The sequence below is a fragment of the Bombyx mori genome, chromosome 11, assembly GCF_030269925.1.
Source record: "Bombyx mori chromosome 11, ASM3026992v2".
NCBI classification, from domain to species: domain Eukaryota; kingdom Metazoa; phylum Arthropoda; class Insecta; order Lepidoptera; family Bombycidae; genus Bombyx; species Bombyx mori.
Genome location: NC_085117.1, coordinates 20,754,097 through 20,768,082, shown reverse-complemented (window position 1 = coordinate 20,768,082; position 13,986 = coordinate 20,754,097). Strand labels below are relative to the sequence as shown.

The 13,986-nt window shown below is 44.5% G+C and overlaps 1 protein-coding gene across 2 annotated transcripts; it reads left to right on the top strand.

Moving 5' to 3' along the window:
- The first annotated feature begins 2,042 nt into the window (after positions 1-2,042).
- Positions 2,043-4,429, top strand: LOC778525 (immune-related protein). 2 transcript variants are annotated; one of them, XM_012691190.4, is made up of 4 exons: positions 2,043-2,363; positions 2,790-2,992; positions 3,072-3,239; positions 4,126-4,429. In XM_012691190.4, the coding sequence occupies exons 2-4, from the start codon at positions 2,819-2,821 to the stop codon at positions 4,297-4,299; spliced, it is 516 nt and encodes a 171-aa protein (XP_012546644.1). In that variant the 5' UTR covers positions 2,043-2,363; positions 2,790-2,818; the 3' UTR covers positions 4,300-4,429. The 2 variants fall into 2 exon arrangements, with proteins under 2 accessions (XP_012546644.1, NP_001091819.1); NM_001098349.1 differs by lacking the exon at positions 2,043-2,363 and having other exon boundaries at positions 2,819-2,992; positions 4,126-4,299.
- The last annotated feature ends 9,557 nt before the right edge of the window (positions 4,430-13,986 follow it).

Genomic DNA, 13,986 nt, shown 5'->3' with positions numbered 1-13,986 from the left:
GAGCCATCTGCGATCCTTCAGAACTGTTCGTTCCAGGTCAGGATCGATGGACAACGGTATCGAATTCATTCAGTGAAAACAAAACCAATAAAATCTAAACCAATAAATAATGTACCTATTTATGTAGTGATGTTAACATTCTTTGTTTATGGTGTAACCGTGGTTAAATGAACTCGGTTTGTGATAAGAACACAATGCACATTGCATTCAGGCGTTACCAACGATTATTACCGACGGTACTTACCCCATTTGGTTATTTCCGCAACTTTTAATGAGCATTATTGAAATGAAGCGGTTCGTCCGCTTAGTCACTACTCCCTGTGAGTGAGTAACGTCATGGCTCACCGCCGCCGCCGTAGTTGCAATGTATGAATGTACATATTTCGAAATCAAAGCTTAGCACAACACTGTCCAGGACGATAATACCGTCAATTTCATTGAACTCTTCGATTGTCACATCACACAACGCATTAACAAACAGTTCGAGTTGAAAAAAAAGGATTGATTCGCTAGTGAGTAGCAGGCCGCAGCTGGAGTCATTAAGACGCTTCTACTTCTTCTTGTTTGTGTTTATAGCCCAAATATACCATTTTCAGACTTTTCCTTTCCTAGCCCTTTAAGACCTTGTCTTTTGGCAAGTTTCCTGACTCTACACCGAACGGGAGCGCCTCATAGGTTTTTATGGTTTATTTTTTTATTGCTTAGCTTAAGAAGCTCTTTGTGTATCTTGATGTCATTCTCAATTCGTTATCTCTACACGTTCCTGAAAAAGAAAAACCGATCGTACCAGGGTTGCATTTTTTCTGATGGAAAACGATAATATGTACATAATAATATATACAACGATCTTCCAGTAAATCATTGGACTCGAAGTATACAAAAGTTACATTAAAGCATGCTGGTGAAAGTCTGAAAATTTGGGGGTACTTTGGGCTTTTTTAATGTTGGACTCATTCAGTTGATGAAAGGAAACATGGATCAATTCCAAAACAAAAATATTCTAAAATATATTTCCTTATGTTGAAGAAGCGCTTCCGGTGATAAGGACATTCCAAGGATACAAATTTCCCACATCACAATCAGTTTCTGTCTAAGATTGGTTGGCCCAGTTACAAGCTTAAAACAAAGCTCAATACAGAGCTCAGATTTGAATTGAATAGATCATCTTTGCTGCGAAGTCAAGAAAAGGTATCGAATCGACTGTGTGCCTGTGTGTGTAGGAGAGCTGTGCGACGTTTTCGTAGAGGAATGGAACTGTAACATTTTTTCTAAATGTCAATGTCTTTCCGGTGTAGAGAAGCCATTAAAAGTCGTGGAAATGCTACTATAAATAATTATTAATTTTAGATTAAAATATATTTAATTACCTTATTTTTCTTCATGTACTTTACATTAATGTTATTTATGTAATGTATGTTTGTTATGAAACAACTCGAGAGCAGTTTAATAAGTCGTTCTTAATTATTTGTCCAGCTTCGTTGTAGAATTTGTTAACAGAGAGAGATAATAAATACAAGTTGCAAAATAATTCTATATTCTTAATCTATTCATGCGCGTATTTCATAACATAAGTTACGTAAGTAAGAAGGAATACATAGCAGACAGAAATGGACAGGAGCCGACCTGCACCGCGCCCCCGCTCCTACCGCCGCGAGTGCAGGAGCGCGCTGCCCTCAGCGGTCAGTGCCGACAGCGACTCCAGCAGCAGCTAGGTATAGACACTCGCACGTAGACGCAAGACAACCACTTCTAATATACAAATACATATATGTGTGTACATATACATATAGTAAAAGGGCTGTCACGGTCAGGTTCCTACAATATATTTCCTTTCCTCCGTTTGACCGCGCTCAGCTCGGCGTGTGCCTACACCACGTACCTAATAAACAAACCTAGTTGTAAAAACTATACGCCCGTAGCTCAATGAATAGTAAATAATATGTTTTTTATGAACAGAGTGTATTTTGAAAGAGAGCGGAGCGCGGACAGCAGCACGGCCGCGCCTCCACCCTCGCTCTCGTCCGCATCACGACGTGCAGAGCGGGTAGAGCGGGCCGTCTCGCCCGGCCTCGCACTCGACACTCGAGCCACGCCGCCATGGAGTTATGTCGACTGTTGAGTGTGCAATCATTAATGATAAAATGCAATTTATGCATCACGACCGCGACAATAGACTGCAAGAGGAATGTAAACATCGTCCGATATAAATTGTGGTAATAAAAAACCAGTATTGTGGGGAAATACCATAATAATATTGAAGTAAATTCTTCCTCGTAGCGGCGGATAAATAGCGCGCCTCGCCTCGAGCCCGCACACTCCGGCACCAGCCCTCTGCCGCACCACGCGGTCTAGTCTACGTGCAGGTGAGCTCTACAGCCTCCCGGGGACACGACGCTGTGCGCCCTTGGCTCCGTGTATTCAAAACTTTATTATATTTTATTGATTTGAATAATAAATACTTCTGACAATTGATCGCAGCTTGAAGGGGGCAGACTCTCTTCCGGTTTTCTCTTAATTTCATGAATTATACTTAAAATCTAAATTCAGTTGCTCTACGCGTCGCTTGACATCGTTTCGTGGACTCGCTGGTTGCTCCGGTCGCTATATTCTCTTATTGCTGACACCAGATTTTCTAAGCAAATCTGGAACTAGCTCGTGTTCATGAATGACTTAAGCGATGAAGGAATAACTACATGTAATGTATAGATACATAAGTGACGTGTATAAGCTCCCGTAACCGCATCCCAACAGTAAGGGAGGTGATCAATGTCTCAATGTCTGTTGTTTAGTTTTACAGATCAGTGAAGAAGGAAGCATCATGAAGGTGTACGCGTGCTTGTGCGCTGCGGTGGTGATGTTGGTGATGACGTCACGCGTGTCAGAGGCGCGCTCCACCGGGGCCCCGCTGAGCGCCTGTCGCGACATGATGCCGCAGCACAACGCCACCGCGCAGACCTCGCCGCCGCCCTACACCATCACCACCGACGCGCAGGTGCCGCCGCACACACGCCACCAGATACACACACACGCGCACGCTGTCTCTATCTAATACAAATACTCGATCCTTTCAGAGCGTAGCTCCCGGCGATAGCGTGGAGGTGGTGATCGCAGGTAAGCTGCCAGAGGACACCTTGCGCGGATATTTGCTGCAGGCCCGGCAGGGAGACGACATCCTCGGGACTTTCTCGCTCGAGGACGGAGACGTCTTCTCTCAGCTCATCAACTGCGGGAAGCCGGGGGTAAGTACGTTTTAAGTCCTGGCTCGGAGGACCTCGGAGTGCCGGTACATGTGACAGATGCGACAGGTCGTTCTAACGAAAGGTCTTCCTAATGCGTGTTCATGAACTACGTGGAAGTCGTCGTTGCCTAAATGGACGCTGCCGCGCCGACGGGTGGTCTGCTGGTCCAGATGAGATGACAGGATCATCGCCGGCAATTCGTGGACACTCCCCGTGGAATGGATTTCTTTTCCGTTAACCACAAACCGGAACACATTAAGCAAAGTTCGGTGCATTCGTATATAGCGATGCACCGGTGTTCGAGGTCCACTGGCGGGTACAATTTTTCTAATGAAATACGTACTCAGCAAAATGCTCACGATTGACTTCCACGGTGAAGGAATAACATCGTGTAATAAAAATCAAACCCGCAAAATTATAATTTGCGTAATTACTGGTGGTGGGACCTCTTGTGAATCCGCGCGGGTAGGTACCACCACCCTGCCTATTTCTGCCGTGAAGCAGTAACGCGTTTCGGTTTGAAGGGTGGGGCAGCCGTTGTAACTATACTGAGACCTTAGAACTCATATCTCAAGGTTGGTGGCGGCATTTATGTTGTAGATGTCTATGGGTTCCGGTAAGCACTTAACAACAGACGGGCTGTGAGCTCATTCACCCATCTATGCAAAATAAAAAAACTTCCGGGATGACTAAATACATTGTGTAATCAAAATCAAACAGTGAGGTACCGAGCACTGCGTTCCCGTTGGAACCGCGGGCGGCCGTTAAGGTTTGGACCTCATGTCTCGAGGTGGGTGCCGACAGTCACCTTGTGATGTCAATAGTCCCCAGTAGCCACTAATCACCAGGGCACTGTATATTTAGTCATGGTACGTGTTTGTGGCAGAACGCAGTGACTCACAAGAAGCACGACAACAAGGAAGACAAGCGGCAGGTGAGGGTGCGCTGGTCTCCGCCCCAGGGTCTCACCGGGGAGGTCGTGTTCCGCGCCACCATCGTCAAGACACTGAAGGTCTTCTGGGTCGGAGTACAGTCTGCTCCAATTAAAATTGTATCCTGAGCAGCGACGTCGATACGATCCGCTATAGTTTAAATAATACAAGATACCTTCCTACTCGTATCTACAAGTAATTCTTACGATACTAACATTACTACTGTTTCAATAATTGACAATAAAATAACTCATTAAACTATTTCGTTTTTATTGAATAGATCAGTAAAATAAACATATTAAAAATAAAAATAGATTGCGACAGTATACTCGCAGTAAAACCTCGCAAGAAGCTATGCACTGTTACAAGTGCAAGTTGTATTTTTTTTTTTACGATTGGGAGATTACTGGTAACCCGGAGGCCTTTCCAGTTTCACCAGGACAGGTGGGCGAGAAAGGCTCAGCCAGGAGGGGTGGGATTTGCTAACAGCTGCCCGAGCGCCTCCGAAGGAGACCTAACAACTCAAGGGCAGCTGCTTCGCGAATGAATCTATTACCGGATAGGAATTGCGGCCCGTTGAGAAGATCCGGCGAGAGCAAGTTGTATTTACAGACGCACGTATCTAGCGGCGGCGGCGGTGCGTGCTAGAGCGAGCGGCGCCTGATCGTGTCGAGTGGTTGCGGCTCAAGTCGATAGGATTAGTTAGATGTACCCGGGGGCCAGGGGGGGTAAAGCTGCATTAATACGAGTAGACAATATTACTAAAAGAAGCTCACAGTTTGTGGCGGTATACATGGGTGAGGCACTGTTCACTAATGTCCGTTCCTTTGAATGTTCTCTTACTAGTCCTCGTTGAACTCGGCGATTTTTCGGATCTTCCGGATCTTCGCAGTAGGCCTCGATCCGGTGGTAGATTCTGCGAAGAACTGCTGCTGCGGAGCACTGCTCAACTGCAACTGCAGCAACAGCTGCTGCACAAATCAGAACCTGAACGAATTATGTAATATAGCGAAGTTAGCGGGCTGAAGTATGAAATTGCCGTTTTATTGTAATATGTACTTCAAATTGACTAAGAACCTTCATGGCTTGAGATTTTTGAGTGAAACTTTTTTCGAATGGTATCTGTGAGGTTCTTCTTTTAAAAAACGTGCAACGTGTGATTATCGACTTTCAGTCGTTTTTTTTATTCACCTCAGACAAGAAAGATGGATACTTTGAAAATTCGAGTGATTTTTGAATACGAGTTAATCGAGTTAATCAATAAAATAAAAAAATATAAAAAATGGGTGCCTCATTATTTGACTGATCTGCAGAAAGAAACGCGTGTTCAAAATTGTGTTGCCTTGTTGAATCGATACAGAAATGAAGGAATATTGGATCGAATTGTGACATGTGATGAAAAGTGGATTCTTACGATAACCGTAAGCGAAAAATGCAATAGCTAACTCCAAGTCAAACGCCGCAACAGTGTCCTACAGCAAAGTTTACCAATAAAAAGGTAATGGTGGTAGCTGTGTGGTGGTATCAGCATGGTGTTATTCATTATAGCTTTTTCCGATCTGGTCAAGCAATAATAGCAGATGTCTACTGTGCCGAACTCCGAACAACGATAGCAAAAGTCGCAGTGAAACAGCCCCGACTCATGAATCGATCTTCACCATTATTGCTGCATGATAACGCAAGGCCTCGTATAGCACGAGAAACCGTTTCAACTCTACAGGAACTGCAATTAGAAATCATTCGATGGCGACAATTTGACTTCGACGCTCGCACAATACAATCGAGGAAATTCGTGTTTAAACTGAAATGCGTAGCGACATTAGCACACAACGTTCATTAGTCCAACAGCAACGATTTGCTGGGAAATTTTCTTGAGTTTTTTATCTTATGTATTTTATCATTATAAATTCAACCGAAGCATTTATTTTAAACAATACTCCAATTTTTACATCCTCTTTGACGGTATTTGTAGCACGCATTCTATCAATGTTATGTCAGCGCCATAAGGTTACATTAGAAAACCATTAGGAAATTTAATATGGTGATTAAGTATTCTTACATTTTCAAATTTTCCGTGCTATTTTCTTAATATTTTGTTTTGTAGCAACCTTCTCCTGACAATAACAAACACAAAAATCGAAATCGGTCCAGCCGTTCGCGCGTGATGGCGCTACCAACGGAAATAGGGATTCATTTTTATATAATATGTATATAGATTAGAATTCTGATGGCACATTTTCGCTAACGACCTGAGTTAGTTACAGTTTTTTTTTTTTTTTATGATAAATTGAGAGAATTGAATTGAATTGAAAAAGAGCTGCCTCGTCGCGAAGTGTAGATTATATACTGAAGGTCTCGAGTCTAAACGAAAATTGTCACGAAAGTACTCAGAATATGAATCGTATACAATGTACGAAAATCAACTAATTAAACATGAAAGTATTGTACAGAGGTGACACCCGCGGCGTCGGCACGTGTCCGCCACACGTGCACAGTCGAGAGGGCGCACTGCACTGAGAGTCGTCTATAATCATGCTCGGTCCCGATAAGGAGCCGAGGTTGTCTGCTCTGGTGCTCTGGTGCTCTCGCGCACAACTCATCTAGAGAGCGTGTAAACGGTAGAGATTGGTTCTGGCAATAAAACGACCCGCGCGCTTCTGTGAAACGATTCGGGCCCCGTCCGCTGCCTGCACTTAGTGCTGCTCACATTATTACATCGGATTCAATTAGTAGCTCCCCCGGGCCCGCCGCGGGCGTCTCCGTATAATTACGAGCCCGACTCCAGTCTCCGAGCATCGCATCGCGTCGCGTCGCTTCATATACATATATGTACACATTATTATATTCGTATATAATATATCTTCAAACGAGTCGTGTTTGAACATAAGTTAAGTTATTTCTGTATTTTGTAATTCGCCAAATTATAAAAATGTGGAACTCAAATTATATGTGGAACTCACACACGCACCATTTTACTTTTCCAAAAAAACCTCTATGAATTACATGTATGTATGTACACATATGGAATAAGGTAACTATGTTCTAAGGTAAGGTATATTCTTGTATACATTTTTCCTCATTATTCATCAATGTTTTTAGAGGTCTCATCTACTATGATAGATCTATCTGAATACTGCGAGTAGGTATTAGTCGTGCACCGCAACGTACCTTACTCATGTATGTTTCAGAATTCTTCTTGAATGACGGTTGCAGACAACTCATATACATACGTATGGTATACATATGTATGGTATGATACCTTTGCCTTTCCAGTTGGAAAAATAGAACTACTACTTGTTTGATTTGTTCAATTATAATAAAATTACGTTTTTTTTTTTTTTTTTTTTTTTTTTTGTCAGGAGGAAATCGCCGGACTCCCACCCTCCACTGGGGATGGAGGGTGGGGCATGTCGGAGTCGAACCGACTAAAACCTCCTGTCGCTCAACAACCAACGTCCAACCCTCGCATGAGACAGAACTCATGAAAGGCAAGGGGAGGAGAGTGAAGCGTTTAGTGCGGAGCACATCTCTCCCATCACCCTCCCCCTCGGGACGCCGGACTGGCGGTCGTCGGCGCCACGACCACCAGCCCTCTCGGTCGGCAGGCTATCCGAAGCCCGCCTAGATGGCGCCGGTTAGAATGGTCTATCCTACGGAATACCCCGCTGGGTCAGAACCAGCGTGGGTTGAGGATAGCCGGCCTTCCATCACCCGGATGCTCTTGCGTAAAACGCGTGCAGAGCAGCTTGCACGTCGTCTTCTTAGGCCCCCTTCGCCGGGCCCCAGACCGACATATGAGGGGGACCCGAAACACTTAGAGGGCCAGGGCTAGGGCGAGATCCGCCTCCCTGGCCCCCGCTCGACGGCGGCGGGCTTGTGCGTCTCTCACGCGCCCCGCCGCCTCCTTCTGCGAGATGGTGCACTCGCAGAAGTCGAGCATCGCCTTCCACGACTCGTCGCTGCCGAGCATCGATGCCACAACACTCGGCAACGACAAGTCGTTTCCTATTTTTGCGACGAGGACACGGCGCCACCCCTCCCATGCGGGGCAGGCAACGAGCGTGTGCTCCGCCGTGTCCAAGTCGCAACCACAATGGTAGCACTCTGCCGTCGGCTCGGCTCCGATCCGGTGCAGGAACTCACCGAAGCAACCATGCCCAGTGAGCACCTGCGTGAGCCGGAAAGTGAGGCGTCCTCTGTCACGATTCACCCAATCCACAAGAATAGGGCGAATCGCCTCGACGGTCCTACGACCAGCCGAAGGATCGGCCAGCCGCCTGGACCATGCCTCCAGCACGGACCGCCGAGATTGGGCCCTCCGCGCTCTGACCACACTGGGGCTGGGACGCGCCACGCCCCGGGCACGAAGGTTAGCTCGCCACTGATAGTCAGCGGCGAGCGCCTCCGCCTCCAGGACCCAAGGCGGCGTCCCAGCCAGCACACACGCCGCCTCAAAAGAGATGGTGCGATAACCACGGATGACCCTGACCGCGATGGTGCGTTGCGGCCGTTGCAGCAACTTCGCTACCCCCACGGCCAGGGACTGGCCCCACACGGGTGCCCCGTATAGGGCCATTGATCGCACCACCCCCGTATAGAGACGGCGCGTCACCCGGTCAGGCCCCCCGACGTTGGGCAGAAGCCGGCTTAACGCGCCGGCCACCCCCAACAAACGAGGGACCAGGTGCTGAAAGTGAGCAAATAAAATTACGTATTTAATCATAATAATAATAATAATACAAACAAAATTGTACTTTATTTCAATACTATGTACTTTTGTTCCTACTTATAATAACCGATGTACTTTATCTGCAAAAAAAAGGTGGCAAAACTAAGTGCATCCCTTAATGTTGATGCTCATACATTGAGCGTACAGTGAGTCATTACAAGTAGTTTATGGTGGTAATTATCGTATATGTTTGATCACGAGGCTGTTCGGTGGTTACGGCCGCCACCGAGCCCCCGCGCCACCGCGTGTATCCGTCACGTGCCCTCATCTATTATAGGTAATGCGCGTCGATTATCTTGTAATCCTTCGATAGCATGTTTAATTTAAGCAATAATAGTAACTCTTTTCATATACGCCGTCGCCGACTTCGTGCTCTCACATACATCTTATTCATCATAATATTTTCCGCACGCACACACCCGCACACACATGCACATCGGAGAACTCACACTGGCGTAGCGACAGATGAGTCTGAGACGCACAAGAAGTCGGGTAGCGGGTGTTTACCGTTCATACAGAGCGACGTTCATTAAAGATAAATGTGAAGCCGGCGCTCCGAATACCAGATGCAAGGAACTGAGATATCAACTTGTGATAATTATCGAGGAAATAATTAGTGAAAAAAACTGTATCGTTGCGCATTGATGTCGCGTGCCGGGTGTCGCCACTAGTCGCCAGTTACAGTACCAGACGCACGTGCAGCCGCGCGGCTCGTCCGCGACTACATCTAATGACTGCGCTATCTGGGACAATTTGTGGATTGCTAGCGCACCGCTTGTGTTCTCAGCTAATAAGGAAAGGAAGCCTCCGCCGGCCGGGAATCTGGGCCGTTAGTAAGTGAACGTTGGTAGACTTGGAGAAGCAAACATCGGATGACACCGCAGGCAATCAGCAGGTCACCCCTTTATCCTCATGGTTACTGTTTTTCCCCCTATCTATTCGCTGATAGCCTAAGGGGCTATTCCAGCTACGCTTGCGCGGGTTGATGAGCTCACGGGCTCAACCTGAGAGAATTTGCTAACACTAGCTAGAATTAGCGTGTGATCTGGATCGAAATCGCGACCCACCGAGAAGATATGACGAGAAAATGAATGTGTTGGTTAGCGTTGCGTCGTAGCGACTCATGCCCTGACGTGATCAAACGACACTTGCATGACGACGTTATCATTCTACATTGCCTTTACGAATAGGGAAAACCCAACGCAACTCCTCCTTCATTAATGTCGCAGAAAACATTGTTAGCTGCTATACATTACTTTGTTTTGCTTTGTTAACATTCATTGTTATTATTACATAATGTAGTAGTATAATCTGTGCCTGTACATCGAAATTGTATTGCAATTAAAATAGAAATGGTATAACATGGAACTTGTTCCATGGAAGAATAGAGGTTACCTTTTGTCCAAATTTATTTGTATAACTAGCTTGCCCGGCAAATGTTGTTTTGCCATATAAATTATTTCTAGGAAAGATAAATAACCTAGATACCGACTGCAGCGCCATTTGCCGGGCTGATTTGTGAATCTAAACCATCCAGGTTACCACCCAAACGCATAAAAAAATCAAATCGGTCGAGCCATTTAGAAGTTCAGTGACAAACACACGCTCAGAAGAAATATATATATAAATATATCTATACTCTATACTGATATATAAATCTACAGTGGTTTTTACGGATGTTCCGTTATAACTACTGAAACATGCATCTGATTGACTTGAAACTTGGTATCCATGTAGAAAATACATGTGTTTAATGGATAGGCTACATATTTATGAGTGTTGGACTCCCTACACCAGTTGCGGGGGCGTTAATTATGAGAATCTTTGTGGGGTGAGAAATAATAATGTTAATTTTAAATGTCCAGCGAAGCGGACGAGTACAGCTAGTATGCTATAAATACTCTTTACACGTAAAATATTAGAAGCAGTTACTGTTATATCTTTATTATTTGAAATACATTTGTCAGTTTTTTTAAATTCGAGAGAAATTTGGCTGATCTCACAGCCGACCTGGTCTTAAGCGGTTACCGGAGACCAGACGAATAGTGACCTCGTTGTAAAGGTGTGCCCATTCAGTTACTATAGCAGAACACTTTTCAATTATGGTTCCATGTCCACTTAGGATGCGTAATGAGCTCTAGTATGTTTATATCATTATTGTTCATCTTAAAGTTCCATTCCAATCAGACTTAAAAAAGGTTATAAAACTCAAGGGCTATTCTAACTTTTGAGGTTGCCGTAATAAAGATAGAAGTAGTGTTGCAGTTCAACCACTTTCTCTAATTGATTAATATTCTGTGCCTCCTGCCACTACTGGACCTTTTAGTTTTTTTGCTCTGGATCATTTGCTGGTATATGTATACTGTATTTCTTGTTGCTGATGTGTTCAAAATTTTTAATGAGTAGACAGGCGAGCTTACAGCCCACCGGATGGTTAATGGCCACTGTTGCTCGTGGATTTCTGAAATGCCAGGACATCAGTCAAGCTGCTGCCTATCAGTGAAGAAATCTCGTTTCAAGAAGAACCTGTCATAGCGTTCAGTGGGGAAGTTCAACCCAAAGCCGAATGCAACGTGGCAAACAATATTTCTGGGAGCGTACCGCAGTAGTTTCATGCGCGCATGAACCCAGCGCTCCCTTGTCGCCTGGATGGACGCTGCCGCGCCGACGGGTGGTCTGCTGGTCCAGATGAGATGACAGGATCATCGCCGGCAATTCGTGGACACTCCCCGTGGAATGGATTTCTTTTCCGTTAACCACAAACCGGAACACATTAAGCAAAGTTCGGTGCATTCGTATATAGCGATGCACCGGTGTTCGAGGTCCACTGGCGGGTACAATTTTTCTAATGAAATACGTACTCAGCAAAATGCTCACGATTGACTTCCACGGTGAAGGAATAACATCGTGTAATAAAAATCAAACCCGCAAAATTATAATTTGCGTAATTACTGGTGGTGGGACCTCTTGTGAATCCGCGCGGGTAGGTACCACCACCCTGCCTATTTCTGCCGTGAAGCAGTAACGCGTTTCGGTTTGAAGGGTGGGGCAGCCGTTGTAACTATACTGAGACCTTAGAACTCATATCTCAAGGTTGGTGGCGGCATTTACATTGTAGATGTCTATGGTCTCCGGTAATCACTTAACATCAGATGGGCCGTGAGATCGTCTACCCAACTAAGTAATAAAAAAAATCATCAGCATATTAGTTATTAGTGTATAATTTGATCCGGTGAACCACTACAGTCGACTATTCCCACTGACGACAGAAATTGCAATTTATGTCATTTGATATTTCTCTTAAATTTTCACACGTCGATGAAGCAACACATAAAAAATTATAACATTTTAGTCAGATCTGGTGCCGAGCACAAGCTGAGGCCAAGGCGAAGACGCCGCGCAACCTTAGTGTGTAGTGTGCTGATTGTAAAGCAAAACATTTTTATTATCACCGTATCAGTGATTTTCTTTTCATTATCTTGTTTAATTTAGATAATTATGTAGAATAGAAATATACTTTGATGAGTCACGTAAATATTGTTTCCAACAATCAATCTGCAATCGCTGCCACGTACTCCTTGGACGACAATACAATTACAATCTTTTTATGAGCGCGTTGCCGATGACTCGAGCATTACCCGATGAAATTATATGTCATAAACATTAACAGGTCCCGTAACGACCGAGTGGACATTATCTCCTTCTCCAATAACCACTCTCAGCCAGCTCTGTATGGGTTTTGAAAGAATAAAATCTCTCCGCAAGCAATAATCGAGTCCACCTTAACGCTCTTCGCACTCGAACATATGAAGACGTTAATTTTTACACTAATCAAAAGTGGATCTGTTCTTGGAAATGCTCGCTCCTTCGCGGTCTGTACTCTACGATGTGCATTTTGGCGAATAACATAAAACTTTATGGTGTACACTTAGCTGTACCAAGCATGGCGACGTGCACCGCGGAGTGACGAAGAGATTATTGAAGACTATCTTGTCAAGTGTACTTTTGTATTTCGCCTTCGTTGAATGGGCAATATTATTATTATTTATTTATTTATTTATTTATTTATTTATTTATTTGGGAAACAAACAGTACAATACAAAACATACAATATTTAAAAAATATAGCTAAAACAATAACCAAATATGTTTCCACAATCAAAATCACATATAAGTAGATAGTGAACAAGAAGAGAAATTTAGAAATTTAAATTACAAAAAAAAAACAAAAGCAACACAATACGCACATATCATTTTATACATTAACTCACACTATAAAACTACAACACTTATCGGGCCAAATCACCCTATAAACACTCCAAAATAGCTTTATAGGTTTCCCCTTTCTCAGCCCAGTCAGTCGACAGAGCCGGCAGAACTGTATATTTTGTATAACTGTATTATTTAGAATTTGAATTAACCGTTTAAATGGGATTATAGGATTTGAAATTTTTCACATATGTTATTTTTTGATGATTTAATTAATTACAAAACTAAAAACAGAATTAATAATTTAGACAAAATGTGTTTCTTTATGTTTAATTTTTGTTCTTTGTAATTGATGTGTGTAGCTTTTTTCTTTTTTGTATAATTCAATTTTATTTTCACAATAATTCTTAAATTAGGAAATCGTATTTTGTCTGAAATGCTCGTTTCAACTCCTTGTAGCCTGAAATCGAAGTCTAAATAGAAATGTATTAAGAATGTGCTTCGACTTCACAGAAACACATGACTGACTTCGTGGCAGAAGTAAGTAGGATGGCAGTAGCTAGGTGACAGCGACCCTCACCTCGTGATCGGAGGCGTCCGCGTCGGGGTCGGGGTGACCGGTCTTCGGTACCTCGGCCTCGAACTGGACGGTCGGTGGAACTTCCGCGCTGACTTTGAAAAATTGGGCCCTCGACTGATGGCGACAGCCGGCTCTTTGAACCGTGGAGGACAAACGTCGGGGGTCCCGATCAGGTGGCGCGCCGCCTGTACATGGGGGTGGTGCGGTCGATGGCACTATACGGCGCTCCCGTATGGTGCCACGCGCTGACCCGCAAGAACGTCGCGGCGCCGCTACGTCCGCAGCGCGCGATCGCGGT

Coding starts and splice junctions, on each gene's coding strand:
- LOC778525 (XM_012691190.4), top strand. CDS start 2,819: ATGAAGGTGTACGCGTGCTTGTGCGCTGCGGTGGTGATGTTGGTGATG. Junction 2,993..3,071: donor CCATCACCACCGACGCGCAG/GTGCCGCCGCAC, acceptor CGATCCTTTCAG/AGCGTAGCTCCCGGCGATAG. Junction 3,240..4,125: donor TCAACTGCGGGAAGCCGGGG/GTAAGTACGTTT, acceptor TGTTTGTGGCAG/AACGCAGTGACTCACAAGAA.